Genomic DNA, 15,924 nt, shown 5'->3' on the forward strand with positions numbered 1-15,924 from the left:
GCGAAACGGTGGAATGTTGCTATGAGATCTCACATCAGTTGAAGACCATGAGGCTGATGATGATATGTAACGAGCCAAAGTGGTCAATGTCTATTAACGGTTGGTTTGGGTTGTTACAGTTGCACCCTAGATGCCGAGAGTCTGTAGCTGAGAGTATCACTAGCTTACACCCGACCCGAATAAAAATAAATTTATGAAATATGGGGTATTTATGAGGTAGGTGATAGAAAAGAATGGGAAAGTTTGAAAGATAATCATAATGCTATGGGTGACTTTTATTTCTTTAGGGTACATAGGAATTTTGACCACATTGTAATTTTTGTCCTTTTTTGCAAAATTCAAATACCCAACGATAATTATTTTATTTATTTATTTTCTCGAGATCAAATAATTATCTTAATTTTTAAAATTTAATAAATTATTTTTCGTATGGAAATCATATGTTTAAATTTCTAGACTCGAGTATTAAAAAAATTAATACTATTTGGATTTAAAATTAAAAAAAAAAAAAAAGAAGAAATATTTAATTGTTAACTAAGGCATCTTTACTTTTGATAATTACTTTTTGATCCCATTTGGATATGTTAGATTGCAAAAATGGGCACTCTCTTTTAGTTAATTGCGAATCTGCCCCAAAATCAAGTGAAATTTGAAAAGAGGACTAAAAGGTCCCAAATTTAAACATTATTAGAAAATTAAAATAATAATAATAATAATAATAAATGTGAAAAAGTTAGACAATTAGGTGTTCTTGCCTCGCTGGAAATGTCGGCAGAATGATTGGTGGAGAGAGGGAGGCCCTTCCAGAAGCTTCCTATTGCAAAATAATATTTATATTTATATTTTATTTTATTTTTTTAATTTTAGACTCGAAACCCTAAAAACGACCGTTTTTATAAGGGTCGTATTCGACCTCGGTCCTCATTTTTGTAAATTTCAATCATATCTTAAATTTTGAAATTTGTTCTAAAAATTATGACCGAACTTTATAAATTATTTGGAAATCGACAATATTAAATAAATATTTATGAAGAAAATTTCCGAGTGTGAACGTAGAAAATATACGAAAAAATTTTGGTCGAGAAAGTGACGGTGGACATGTGAGGAGGGGAAATGTAGGCATGTGGGTGTGTTGGGATTGTTAATGATTGCTCACTAACACTCCATATTCCATTGGTCCCTTTCCCTTCCACTCTCTCTCTCTCTCTCCTTTTATAATTTCTCTCTCCCGGGTCAGATACAATCGAGATTTTCTCCCTACCTTTATAAACCTAGCGGTGGACGACAAGAGTCGAGAATGAAAAACATGTGTCGAACACTTACCTTTTCTCTCTAGTTGTCGTCTTACTGATCTCTCTTTCTCGATAAATTACTGAATGCAGTTGTTATGAATGAAATTATCGAGACAGAAATAGTGTTATGAATCGTAGCAATCTCTCGATAACCTGTGCAAAGCTTAACTGATTAAGATATGCATATGTCGTCGAGTAAGATCTTAGATGTATTTAATGCTTCTGCTTTGAATGTCAGATGAACTAAAAAATTGAACCTCTCTCGAGCACACGAGGTGTTTGATAAAATTTCTATGTAAATTTTTGTTGCCGACACTTCTCTCGCAAGCACGGTCTCTTTCCACCTACTCGAGACCTGTCAATGGTTTAAAGATGTATGGAGCTCATAATTTATTTAATTTTAAATTCATATTTATTAGATTTTTTTTAGATCTAGTTTCTAATATAATGGTTGGAAATTAGACTTATTTTAAAGTATGGAAATAAATACGGCCATGTGATACAAAAGTCCAAAAAAAGTACAAATTTGTGGAAAATGGAATAATTCGAAATAAAAACAAATTTTTAATGAGAAAATCATTAGTATTTAATTAAATTAATATTATTATTAACATGATTTTGTTGGTTAAATACCCCGAAAATAGGAATTTTCGTTATTTGTGGAAATTATAAATAATAAGTAAATGGCTTTTTTTTTAGGGGAAACAGTTGAAAATTAAATAATAGGCTTCAAATGTATTTAATGACACGTCACATCAAAATGTGACGTTTCCTCCACGTAATTTCCACATAGGTTTGGTTAAATTTCAACATTGTAATTAAATCGAATTATTTTTATTCTTAAAAGTGTTCTTTTTTTTATGGATAATAATTTTTTTTTACAAATTTTTAGCTCAAGCTCGATTCCAGTCCTCGCTCGACTCCACTTCTCATAGTTCGTCGAAAAATCCCAACTCGAACTCAATTCCTGTCATCACAATTCGAACCTTTGATATTACTTCGAACTCAATTCCCGTCATCATAGTTCGAACCATTGATATTACCGCTGCATTTACCATCTAGGTCAAGTTAAATTACAATTTTAAAATTCATGAATCAAATAAAAAAAAATTATTATTATTATAAAATAGTAGAAATTCCAACGTGTAATGACCAAAATTCAAATTTATTTACAGAATAATAATTTTAACAATTTTATTCACCACTTCTTCTAATATTATGTATAATTAACTAAGTTGTGCAGCATCTTGTCTACTACAAAAACAATGGGCCTATAATCCTCCGAAAAGCCCAAAATAAAACGAAGGAACAAGAATATGGGCCACAGCGGCCCAGAATTATAAAAACGGGCCTTGCGGCTTGATTGAATATGGGCCCATAGCGGCCCAGAATTATCCTATTATTAATAAAAAACAGTGATTATTAATACGAAAATGGAAATATTGGAATGAATATATTGAGAATGGAAATCTAAGTCTACAAATTGGTAAAAGAAGGAAAACAAACAAACAAACAAACGGCGATCTTTTCATTTTACTTTTTCAACTTTAAGCAAATGATTTTAAAGATTCAACCAACACCCAAAACTTTATTAATTTTCCCGAAGATCTTGTTGTCTGTGTCTGCTTTCTAGTCCTTGTACTTCATCTCAGACATGAGAAAACCGGGCATCTCGAACGAGCCAGAAAATTTCTCGACGTCAGCCTTCAGTGCTTCGATTTCCTTGTTGTTTACCAGACCCTTGTTGAAGTCCTTCAACAGCTTTCCATGTTCCTTTTGGACATTCAAGGTGATGGTTACAGCACGGTGCAGGAACTCAGCAATCTGTTCGAAGTCTTTCTCGACCAAACCTCGAGAAGTCATGGCCGGTGCACCTAACGATTGCCATCACAATTCGATGTCTTGTTAATCATGATTAAAGGAAGAACAAGTTAAGGACTGTGGATTATGATATTGGTAACTTACCGATTCTAACACCTCCGGGAGCCAATGCGCTGCTGTCGCCAAACACGGCGTTTTTGTTTACAGTGATGTTGCACAAGTCGCAAAGCTTTTCGACCTTGTTGCCTGCAAAAGGAATTACCACAACATTGTTACATTACCGAAACAGAATAAGTTCTTCCTGTGAGTTTTCTTAGGTTGATTCCACAAAATTACCGGTCAATCCCAAAGGACGAAGATCCCAGAGAACGAGATGGTTCTCGGTTCCTCCGGTGACAAGCTTGTAGCCCTTGTTCATCAGGTAATTTCCGAGGGCCACGGCATTGGCCTTAACTTGTTTCGCATAGACCTTGAACCCAGGGGACATAGCCTGCTTCAAGGCAACAGCTAAAGCGCCAATTTGATGATTGTGAGGGCCACCCTGAAGGGCTGGGAAGACAGAGAAGTTGATCTTGTCTTCAAAGTCATAGACAGCATTCTCGGGCTGACCCTTCTTAGGGGGCTTTGGACCCTTCCTATAGAAGATCATACCAGCCCTAGGACCCCTCAAACTCTTGTGAGTCGTGGTCGTCACGACGTCACAGTACTCGAAAGGGTTCGCAGCTTCCTGCAAACGATCATTGGACATCAATATTTTAAAATACCAGCCAGACCCAACTCGCTTAAGTTGCAAGAAAAGAAACAGAGATCATAAGCAATCATAATATCAGTTCAAAACAAAACGAGGCAGAAAATCTATCCATTTTCTCAAAGTAGATCTTCATTTCGATTTTAATCTAGCATTTAAAACTTAATCATAAGAACAAGGAATGCAAAATGTTTGTAAGAAACAATTGAAAACATAACCGTTCCATCAATCCATTGAACATAATTTATCTTCTGTTACAAAGAAGCAATGTAGCATCGATAATTAGGCATTAAATAAGCTTCTTAGTATGCCAGATCCTGCTGCGTAAGATGCTCAAACAATTATAGATCTGAAAACCTGTGCCATTTCTAACTATTCCTAATCAACATAAACCAGCAGATCCAAATTCAGAAATGGAAAACAACATCCAATTGGCAACTTTCGCAAGATAAAATGATAAATTATAGAACTCAATTCATAGATTTGTTTCATTATATACCTGAGCAGCAACGAGACCACTAATGTGAGCCATATCACAGAGCAGAAGGGCACCGCATTTATCAGCAATTGCCCTGAATCTGGCATAATCCCAGTCCCTCGGGTACGCACTGCCACCACAGATAATCAACTTCGGCCTGAAATCCAAAGCCTTCTCCTCCAACTTATCGTAATCAATAAATCCAGTGGCGGAATCAACCTTGTAAGGCAAACTCTCGAAGTAAATCGAGGTAGCGGAGATCTTCTTCCCTCCGGAGGTGTAGTAACCATGCGTCAAATGACCACCAGAAGGAAGATCCAGCCCCATAATCCGGTCATGCGGCTGAAGCAACGCGGTGTAGGCGGCGAAATTCGCCGGAGAACCAGAGTAGGGCTGGACATTAACGCCCCATTTGGCCGGATCGACATGGAAAGCCTCGAGAGCTCGAGAACGGCAGAGATTCTCGATCTCATCGATGAACTCGTTTCCACCGTAGTATCGGTTCCCCGGCATGCCCTCGGAGTACTTGTTGGTCAAGGCACTTCCGAGGGCCTCGATGACGGCGAAGGAGGTGAAATTCTCAGAAGCAATGAGCTCGATTCCGCGGCATTGGCGACGCTTCTCCTTCTCGATCAAATCGAAGATCTCAGGATCAACGTTTACGAGAGGAGTATTGCCCCAAGCATTGACGGGATCCATGGCGAGAAAAGAGAAATTACAGAGAAATTTGAGTAGAAGAAGAAGAAGCTGAAAAATGGGTGCAAGACAATTTTCAGATGAGGGGATTTGTGAGGTTTTAAACAGAACTGGCGGTAGGTGAATTTACGAAAGTACCCTTTTTTTTCTTTTTCTTTTTTTAATTATAAGGAAAATGTTTTTCTTTTTTATAATTAAAATTAATGTTGTCAGCGTGTCGACATTAGCTCCATTGGTTGTTCTTTTTTACATTAGGTGGCATTTCCATGTTCACCATCAATTTTCATTTCATTCTTATATATATATATATCAAGTCTCTACTGATAATTAATATTTTAAAATATAAGAAATATAAAGTATTTTATTCTATATAAAAGGATTAATTTATACCTATAAATTTTGAGAGTTAAATAATTAAAATCTCACATTAATAATTTATAAATTTAAACTCTGAATTTTAAATTAGAGATAAATACATGATAATTCTTAATTAAATTGAATTCGAGTACTTTTTCGTTTTTTTTTCTACTCATCCAAAAATAAATTACATGTTTTTTTTTTTTTTTGTGGTTGCTATTTTAGTAATTTTAATTTTTTTATTAAAAAGTTTAAAAGACAACTTAAATATAATATTAAAACAACAAGGTTTAATATCATTAAAAAAATAAAATTTAATTATGGTAATATATCCATTTGATTAAAGTTTAATATTTTATTTGGAGTTTAATTAAATATATGGCTAAAAATATTTTTAATATTTAATTTATTTATTTTAAACTAGATAAATTTAAATCTTTATTTCAAATTAAAGAAAAAAATACCGTGTCTTTTCACCTTCATGGTTCATTCCCCAATCGGGACAACAAGACAACGCTTATACGTGTTCGTCATGTCGTTTAATTCTGAAGTGAACTTGAAAGATAAAACGCTGCATCTTCTCTATCGTAACTTTATGGTATTGGTTGAGAAAAAAGGAAAAAGACCGATCCAAGTAGGTGAATCGGGTGGGGATGTGGGGGTAGTTGGGGGAAATTTAGTCATTTGATTTCACCAACCTATTGCTTCAATCCACTTTTTTTTACTTTTTTTTAATTAATTTTCTAAAAACCGAAATCATTTAAAAAATGGAATGATTTGAAAGATAAAATAAAAAACAACAATCATGCACGACATTGAATTTCTCTAATTATAAATTTAATTCCAACATTGTATTTTTTATATATTTAATATTTTTAATTTTGTGTTTAGTAGATGAATAAATTTTTAAAAAATATCAAAAATATTAAAAAAATTAAATTAAACACAAATTTAAAAATTTAAAAAATTTAAATTTTAATGTTTAAAGTGATATATATATATATATATATATATACACACATTTGGGGGTTGGTGACAGATCACCAACCCCACTAACCTTCCACGAGCTTATTAATTAATTAATTATTATAGTAATAGTGACACTAATAATAAACATTCTAAACATATTATTATTAAAATTATTGTTTAAGAAAAAATCAATGGAAATTTTATATTTAATTATCTAGTTTTTAAATTTTCAAATTATCAATTTAGTTATAAAATTTTAAATTAATGGAATAAAAAATTATAATTCAAAATTATATATATAAAATAAAGATGTTTTTTAAAAATTATGAAATTCAATTTATAGCTACTTTTAATTATCAAGCATGTGGGTGGAAGAAATAAGAATAAGGTATAAAGTGGATTTTTGTAATTAATATATTATTTTAAAATATTTATTTGAACTTAAATGCACGTCGGTTGGGTTTAATATTTAAATAAATAAATAAATAAATATTATTTATTCAAAATTCTGGCAAGACCAGATCTGGATCTTGCTTTCTTTCCTTCTCTCTCTTGTTGGATTCTTTTCAATAATTTTAGGGAAAAAAAACAACAATGAATTGCGCAAAATATCTTTGATTTACAAAATTAATTTAAATATTTCTAATTGGTGATGTATATAGCTACGTGCATATTCACGTTTAATGATGCAACACGGGCAAAACAAAATAAGCGGAGTCGAAACCTACCTCGATGAACCGATACCATATTCGAATGAGCGTGATATCGAGAATAGGATAGTTTTGAAAAAACTTTAAAGGCGTATTTATTTCTGGTGTGAGAGATTTTGCCTCAGCTGAAGAGGGGAACAAACCATTCCTTACAAGGGTGTGAAAATTTCTCTTTAGGAGACGTGTTTGAAAACTGTGAGACTAATGATAATACGTAACATGCTAAATTGTACAATATCTGCTAACGGTGGGTTTGAACTATTACAATTGGTATCAGAGTCAGACTCCAGAGAGGTGTGCTAGTGAGAACGTTGGACCTCTAAGGTGGGTGGATTGTGATATCTCATATCGGTTGGAAAGAGAAACGAAGCATTCCTTACAAATGTGTGTAAACCTCTCTCTAGCAGAAGCATTTTATAACCGTGAGGTTGATGGTGATACGTAACGGGCCAAAAAGGCATGGACTATTACAAGCTCAATCATAGGTTTGATTTGGAGCAAATTTTTGTTGGATGACGTTTTATAAATTTTATAAGAAGTATGTGAATAATGACAAAACATGCTAAAAACACTTTATTATTATTCAACTACTTAAAAGTTCATTTATCATAAAATTTAATATCAATTAATCATAATTAATCACTTTAATAATTGTTATTGTGGATTTACAAAAAAATTAATGAATTTGCAAAAATAATTGTATTTTATTAAATTAAAGTTATTAAATCAGAACGTTTGAATTGCGAGGCTAACAGTGATTTTAAGCCACGTCGCTAATTTAAGTCGAGACTATTTTAGCTATGTAGTCTCGGATACAGGGGAGTCTAACCCTTTTTCACATCTCAGATCTCCGACAAAAGCCCAAAAGCATCATTTGGGGAAAAGGTAAAATCACGCGGTACATCTCAACCGTTCATTTATTGTAATCGCGTGGGCCCACGGCCTTTATTTTCCAACACGCAAAAAAAAAAAAAAAAAAAAAAAAAGTCGGTAAATGGAAAATTTGTACCAATAACGGAGAAAATTTACTTTTTTTTTTTTTTTTTCATATAAGTTTTATTTTTTTTTAAACGAGATATTTGAAATTAAATAGTAAGATAAAATATTTTTTAATATTTTTTTAAATCACATTGGTTACTTATGACAAGCCCATATGACACCTCGTGGTTGGTAAACTTGGTCGATGACGCCACCCAACTAACGAGATCGAGAACAACATGATTACTTTTGATATCTAACGCTGTGAATTTTATTTTTCATCTTAAAATTATTTTTAAAATTTCAAAATTATCGACAATATCCTTACATTTAAAAAAAAATTAAAAATACAATTACATTTAGTTTTAAATAAAACTTATTAAAAAATATATTTAAATAATATTTCTAAGTTTTCCTTTATAAAATATTCTTAAAATTTATTTATTTTTATTCACGCTCTTATTAAAAAAAAACATAGATTTTTTATAGAAAAATTAAGGGGTTGGTACTTCTTTTGAAAAATTAATAATCTTTAAAAAAATAAAAATAAAAAAATTTAGAAATAATTTACGGGTAGACGGACAGAGTTCATGCATATATTAATGATTAGAATTATTTTTAATTATTTTTTTATAAAAATGAAGTGTATTAATGAATATTTTTACCATCTTTTTAAAATTTAAGATTATTAACAAGATTTCCAAAAATACGTATATGTATTTTTATTAGTTTAGCTTAAAAGAAAATAAAAAAAAAGTTGAAACCCGGATCCGAAAACCGGTTTTGAAATCCAGACCCGATAAAATCACAATCTGAAACCCCTAATCTGGGGGTTGGAAGCCCCAAATCTGGACCGTCGATCTGACATTCGAACCTATTTATAGGGCCTCCGTTTGCTCAATTTTGTGTGCGCTCACATTTCTCTCTTCTGCGATCTTCTTCGTTATCGCAGAAACAAGAGATTTTTGTGTTCTTTCTTCCCCCAATCTCTCACCATGTCTCTCATTGTCGAGAAGACCGCTGGCGGCCGTGAGTACAAGGTCAAGGACATGTCTCAGGCCGACTTCGGTCGCCTCGAGATCGAGCTCGCCGAGGTCGAAATGCCCGGTCTCATGGCCTGCCGTACCGAATTCGGCCCCTCCCAGCCATTCAAGGGAGCTCGCATTACCGGCTCCCTCCACATGACCATCCAGACCGCGGTTCTCATCGAAACCCTCACCGCTCTCGGTGCTGAGGTTCGTTGGTGCTCCTGCAACATTTTCTCCACTCAGGACCACGCCGCTGCCGCGATTGCTCGCGACAGCGCCGCCGTGTTCGCCTGGAAGGGGGAGACTCTTCAGGAGTACTGGTGGTGTACCGAGCGTGCCTTGGATTGGGGTCCCGGTGGTGGTCCGGATCTGATTGTTGACGATGGTGGTGATGCGACTCTCTTGATTCATGAGGGAGTTAAGGCTGAGGAGATTTATGAGAAGAGCGGCGCTCTTCCTGATCCTTCTTCTACTGATAACGCTGAGTTTCAGATCGTGTTGACGATTATCAGAGATGGATTGAAATCTGACCCTAAGAGGTATCACAAGATGAAGGAGAGATTGGTTGGTGTTTCGGAAGAGACTACCACCGGTGTTAAGAGGCTTTACCAGATGCAGGCCAGTGGAACCTTGTTGTTCCCTGCCATTAATGTCAATGACTCTGTCACTAAGAGCAAGGTATGATTTCTTGTGCATTTCATTTAGATCTGAGTTTCTGTTTTGTTTTTCATTTCTCTGTTGCTTTAGATCTGATTTCTGTGATAATTTTTCTGTTCGAATCCCGTCAGATCTGATAACCAATGGCTCATCCATGCTTGTATATGTAGTGTTTGAACTGTAACTCTGAGCAAAATCTTTGGACTGATATCTTGCATGAGTTTAAAACAAGATGCTATTGGACTCATTTCTTGTTGAACCATTGTTCTTTGTTCTTTCTGTACACTTTCAAATTCAGTTACCCTGTTTTTCGCTAGTGACTGATAACTGTAGATCTCTCATCAATCGATCTTGTCCTAGTGATGATTTATTGTTAGCTTTGAGCTTTAAACACCAATAGTTCTGATTGGATTTACTTCTGATTGTTTACAGTTCGATAACTTGTATGGATGCCGACACTCTCTCCCTGATGGTTTGATGAGAGCTACCGATGTCATGATTGCCGGTAAGGTTGCTGTTGTGTGCGGTTATGGAGATGTTGGAAAGGGTTGTGCTTCTGCTCTCAAGCAAGCTGGAGCCCGTGTGATCGTGACCGAGATCGATCCAATTTGTGCCCTCCAGGCTCTCATGGAAGGACTTCCCGTCCTCACATTGGAAGATGTCCTCTCTGAGGCTGATATCTTCGTCACCACCACCGGTAACAAGGATATCATCATGGTCGACCACATGAGGAAAATGAAGAACAATGCCATCGTCTGCAACATCGGTCACTTCGACAATGAGATCGACATGCTTGGTCTTGAGAGCTACCCTGGTGTGAAGCGTATCACCATCAAGCCTCAAACCGACAGGTGGGTCTTCCCCGAAACCAACTCCGGCATCATCGTGTTGGCCGAGGGTAGACTCATGAACTTGGGTTGTGCCACTGGACACCCTAGCTTCGTTATGTCCTGCTCATTTACAAACCAAGTCATTGCACAGCTCGAGCTCTGGAACGAGAGGACATCCGGGAAGTACGAGAAGAAGGTTTACGTGTTGCCGAAGCACCTCGACGAGAAGGTGGCCGCACTTCACCTGGGTAAACTAGGTGCTAGGCTCACCAAGCTCAGCAAGGACCAAGCTGACTACATCAACGTGCCAGTTGAGGGTCCATACAAGCCTGCTCACTACAGGTACTGAGAGGAGAATGCTGGTTTTACAGGTAGGGGTTTATTGAATTGTGTTTGGGGTTAGTGGTGTGAAGGGGAAAGGGTCTGTGTGTTGAAGAGAGACCCATTGTATGGGGCTGAATAAGGATAGATTTGGCTGTGTGAAAAATATCACTTGTTTTTGTTCTAATTTTTAATTTTTAATTTTTAATTTTTTTTTTTTTTTTTTTTTTTTTTTTTTTTTGTTGAATTTGTGGCATCGTGATTATCGGTGAGAAAGAACAGAGAAAAGAGAAGAAGAAATTGCTGCCTTTATTTTTTTTTGTTGTTTTAGGAATGTAGCTGTCTTGGATTTTCTTGATATTTTATTTGTGCACGTTTTTCTTTAAATAATCCCATTTCTTCTTTTATAAAAAAGACAGATTATTGTCTTAAATAAATATGATTTGTTGTATGATAATATATATATATATATATATATTTAAATGATACTCTTACTTTAAGAACATAATCATAAATAAATTTTAGATCTCAAATTTGGAATAATTCTTTTACAAATTTTCACTTCATTTTTCTTGTAATAGAATTTTTAGTTAAACTACTTTATATTCTATTTTCAAACTAAGTTTGAAAATTAAAATATTGGAAGGAAGAATATAAAATACTTTTTAAAAGTTTTAATAATATGCTTACTGCCTAAAAATGTTTTAATAATAGGGTTGAATTTTAAACAGTGTCCTACAATTTACAAATATTTATTAATATATTAAAACTTTTTATCATTATTTAAAATGATGGGCACTTTTTTAAAGGTAAAAAAATACTCTTAGTATATAAACATAAAAATATTCGTAGGATATGACCGTAACTATTAGTATTACGTTTATAAAAAAACATAAATATCATATAATTTTTCCTTTTACTATCACCGCTCTCCTTTCCTTGGACTTCAAACTTTTCTTATTTTTAAATGTAATTGTAAATAAAAATAATAATTCCAAACAAAATCATAAAAAAAATAAAGTATCCAAAATAGCCAAATTCTTAAAAGTTATTTGAAATAGGAAAGAACCACCTTGGAAAAAAAAATGAGTGTTCGAATTTATTATATTTCTATTTCAAAAAAAAAAATGAGTGTTCGAATTTATTATATTTATATTTGGAAATAGTTATAAAGGAGAGAATTGTTCATTTCTATTTAGAGTTTTAATATTTAAGAAGAGATAAAAGATTAGAAATATGTAGAAATGGAAGAATTAAAGAAGAGATTAAAAGTATATTTAAGAAGCTAAAGAAAAAAAAAAGGAATTGAGTTATTAAAAAAATTTGAAACAATTAAATTATTAAAGACTAAAATACTAAAAATATCAACCGATAACATTTTAGATTATCCATTAAAAAACCGACCCGAAACCGGTCTAGAAAATGAAGACCCGATAAAATCACAATCTCAAAGCCCTAAGGTGGGAGTTGGAAGCCCCGAATGTGGACCGTCGATTTATCTATTTATAGGGCCTCAGTTTGCTCTATCCTTTGTGCGCTCACATTTCTCTCTTCTGCGATCTTCTTCTTCATCGCAGAAACAAGAGATTTTTGTGTTCTTTCTTCCCCAATTCTCTCGCAATGTCTCTAATTGTCGAGAAGACCGCCGGCGGCCGTGAGTACAAGGTCAAGGACATGTCTCAGGCCGACTTCGGCCGTCTCGAGATCGAGCTCGCCGAGGTCGAAATGCCTGGCCTCATGGCTTGCCGTACCGAATTCGGCCCTTCCCAGCCATTCAAGGGAGCTCGCATCACCGGCTCCCTCCACATGACCATCCAGACCGCGGTTCTCATCGAGACACTCACCGCTCTCGGTGCTGAGGTCCGTTGGTGCTCCTGCAACATTTTCTCCACTCAGGACCATGCCGCTGCCGCGATTGCTCGCGACAGCGCCGCCGTGTTCGCCTGGAAGGGGGAGACACTTCAGGAGTACTGGTGGTGTACCGAGCGCGCCTTGGACTGGGGCCCTGGTGGTGGTCCGGATCTGATTGTTGACGATGGTGGTGATGCTACTCTCTTGATTCACGAGGGAGTTAAGGCTGAGGAGATTTATGAGAAGAGCGGCGTTCTTCCTGATCCTTCTTCTACTGATAACGCTGAGTTTCAGATCGTGTTGACGATTATCAGAGATGGATTGAAATCTGACCCTAAGAGGTATCACAAGATGAAGGAGAGATTGGTTGGTGTTTCGGAAGAGACTACCACCGGTGTTAAGAGGCTTTACCAGATGCAGGCCAGTGGAACCTTGTTGTTCCCCGCCATTAATGTTAATGACTCTGTCACTAAGAGCAAGGTATGATTTCTTGTGCTTTTCTTTTAGATCTGAGCTTCTTTTCTGTTTTTTCATTTTCCTTTTGCTGTAGATCTGATTTTTGTGTTCAAATCCCGTCAGATCTGTGACCCAAGCTCATCCATGCTTGTATTGTGTTGTGTTTGAATCATCCATATCCATGCTTGTACTTGCTTCTGAATCCTGCATGAGTTTAAAACAAGCTGTTAATGGAATTCAATTTCAGTTACCCTGTTTTCCAAACACCAACCTGCATGAGTTTAAAACAATCATCGAATCGTTGTAACGTTTTGTTGTCAATTTTGAGCTTCAAACACCAATCTGGTTCTGAGTGGATTCACTTCTGATTGTTTACAGTTCGATAACTTGTATGGATGCCGACACTCTCTCCCCGATGGTTTGATGAGAGCTACCGATGTCATGATTGCCGGTAAGGTTGCTGTTGTGTGCGGTTATGGAGATGTTGGAAAGGGTTGTGCTTCTGCTCTTAAGCAAGCTGGAGCTCGTGTGATCGTGACCGAGATCGATCCAATTTGTGCCCTCCAGGCTCTTATGGAAGGACTTCCAGTCCTCACATTGGAAGATGTCCTCTCCGAGGCTGATATCTTCGTCACCACCACCGGTAACAAGGATATCATCATGGTCGACCACATGAGGAAAATGAAGAACAATGCCATTGTCTGCAACATCGGTCACTTTGACAATGAGATCGACATGCTCGGTCTTGAGAGCTACCCTGGTGTGAAGCGTATCACCATCAAGCCTCAAACCGACAGGTGGGTCTTCCCCGAAACCAACTCCGGCATCATCGTGTTGGCCGAGGGTAGACTCATGAACTTGGGTTGTGCCACTGGACACCCCAGCTTTGTCATGTCCTGCTCATTCACAAACCAAGTCATTGCACAGCTCGAGCTCTGGAACGAGAGGAAATCTGGGAAGTATGAGAAGAAGGTTTACGTGTTGCCCAAGCACCTTGATGAGAAGGTGGCTGCCCTTCACCTGGGCAAACTAGGTGCTAGGCTTACCAAGCTCAGCAAGGACCAAGCTGACTACATCAATGTGCCAGTTGAGGGTCCATACAAGCCTGCTCACTACAGGTACTGAGAGGAACATTCTGGTTTTACAGTAGGGTTTTTTTTTGAAGTGTTTGGGGTTAGTGGTCTGAAGGGGAAAAGGGTCTGTGTTGAAGAAAGAAAGACGCGTTGTATGGGTTGAATAAGGAAGGGTAGATTTGGCTGTGTGAAAAAATATCTTTTGTTTTTGTTTTTTTTAGCTGAATCTGTTGTATCGTTTTTTTATTGGTGAGGAAGAAGAGAAAAGGCAGAAGAAATTTCTTCTTTTATTTTATGTGTTTTAGGAAATGTATCCGTCCCGGATTTTATGGATATTTTGTTGGTTCTCTTTATTATTTGTGGACGTGTTTCTTCGATAATCGCTGATTTTAGGAAGGTTGTTGTCTTAAATGAATATAATTTGTTTTGTTGTAAGATTAGAAGCTATAGAGTCGATGCACTAAAACCTACCAAAAACCATCAAACAAGATGTTCATCCTCTAATATTAAAGTGGTTAATGATATTTTTCTAAATTATTATATAACTTCGTCTATTATTTTAAAAGGAGACAAATAAAATTATACTCGAAAAAAGAGAACGTACCGCGAAGATGAAGTTGTATCCCCGTTTGAGGACTTTCAACCAAGAGAAACTGAGTCATCTTGATGAAATCCTCCGCGAAATCGACCGGAAGCAGTTCAGATGAAGGAACCGGCACCGATCGTACGCCGTCTGATCGACGGCAACGAGGATGAGGTGATTTACCGAAGGCCGAGTGCCTTCTCCGAGCCAGAAACTGTCGAGAAACACGTCCAGCATAGTAGCAACGGCTGTGGTTTCTTGATCCGCGTACGCCTTGTTTACGATGGCCATTATCGACGTCTTGTTCGCAACAGGGCCGATTCAAGCTCGTCTCGTGGTGCAAGAGAATCATAATCGCTGGTATTACTCTGCAACATTGAATCCAGAAATTCAAAATTAATTTTAAATCACACAAAAACGTCAAATGTAGCCGATTTCATTAGTCGCGATGCAACAGCATCAAATCATCAATACAATTCTGCAACAATGAATCCATAACGAATTCACACAATCAACTCTAAATTAATCAAAAACAACAAAGACAGAATCAAATCACTAGTAATGTCCATCAAAAGTAAATCCAGAACCAGTTCACACAATCGATTCTCAATTGCAAAAAAAAAAAAAAAAAAAACCATAGGCGACTTCATATGTAGCGGTGCAACAGAACCAAAATGACTAGAATTACTCTGCAAGGATTAATCCAGAACGATTTCACAATCAATTGAAAATTTCAAAAATGAAAATAAAAAATAAAGTTAGAGAAAGAAATTGCGATTTCGACCTGATTTTGAAGCTTTGTGCTGCCGCAATGGCTTCCATCGGAGAGAAGAGTGAAAGGATCCAAAACAGAGGAAGACGAGATGCAAAACAAGAGAATTCCGGTGAACAAAAGAGACAACGAAATCACATAATGTCCGACGTAAAGCTTAGGAAAATCCATGGAAATGCGGTGGAAGAACGAGAAGAACGGTAGGATTTTAGGAATTCGCCTCGTGATCTCTGGCTGAACGAAACTCCAGTGAGCGCCATAATTAATTAGAGTATTTAAGTATTTATTTATTTATATTTAAAGT

General features: G+C 36.1%; 3 protein-coding genes and 1 long non-coding RNA gene across 4 annotated transcripts; 2 read left to right on the top strand and 2 right to left on the bottom strand.

The window, feature by feature from the left end:
* Positions 1-2,732: 2,732 nt before the first annotated feature.
* On the bottom strand, positions 2,733-5,114 carry LOC111807168 (serine hydroxymethyltransferase 4). Its single transcript, XM_023692758.2, has 4 exons — positions 4,361-5,114; positions 3,450-3,840; positions 3,258-3,359; positions 2,733-3,166 (listed from the first exon to the last, which is right to left on the bottom strand). The coding sequence occupies exons 1-4, from the start codon at positions 5,036-5,038 to the stop codon at positions 2,922-2,924; spliced, it is 1,416 nt and encodes a 471-aa protein (XP_023548526.2). The 5' UTR covers positions 5,039-5,114; the 3' UTR covers positions 2,733-2,921.
* A 3,827-nt stretch (positions 5,115-8,941) lies between these two features.
* LOC111806882 (adenosylhomocysteinase) lies at positions 8,942-11,245 on the top strand. Its single transcript, XM_023692392.2, has 2 exons — positions 8,942-9,755; positions 10,167-11,245. Exons 1-2 carry the CDS (start codon positions 9,045-9,047, stop codon positions 10,911-10,913), a joined length of 1,458 nt encoding a protein of 485 aa, XP_023548160.1. The 5' UTR covers positions 8,942-9,044; the 3' UTR covers positions 10,914-11,245.
* Positions 11,246-12,417: 1,172 nt separating this feature from the next.
* Positions 12,418-14,621, top strand: LOC111806366 (adenosylhomocysteinase). Its single transcript, XM_023691639.2, has 2 exons — positions 12,418-13,216; positions 13,571-14,621. The coding sequence occupies exons 1-2, from the start codon at positions 12,506-12,508 to the stop codon at positions 14,315-14,317; spliced, it is 1,458 nt and encodes a 485-aa protein (XP_023547407.2). The 5' UTR covers positions 12,418-12,505; the 3' UTR covers positions 14,318-14,621.
* On the bottom strand, positions 14,149-15,864 carry LOC111806970 (uncharacterized). The gene is made up of 2 exons (XR_015423231.1): positions 15,633-15,864; positions 14,149-15,216 (listed from the first exon to the last, which is right to left on the bottom strand). It is a non-coding gene; the product is annotated as an uncharacterized LOC111806970 (long non-coding RNA).
* Positions 15,865-15,924: the final 60 nt, after the last annotated feature.

The sequence above is a fragment of the Cucurbita pepo genome, chromosome 12, assembly GCF_057944985.1.
Source record: "Cucurbita pepo subsp. pepo isolate OVF chromosome 12, ASM5794498v1, whole genome shotgun sequence".
In the NCBI taxonomy this organism is placed as follows: Eukaryota; Viridiplantae; Streptophyta; class Magnoliopsida; order Cucurbitales; family Cucurbitaceae; genus Cucurbita; species Cucurbita pepo.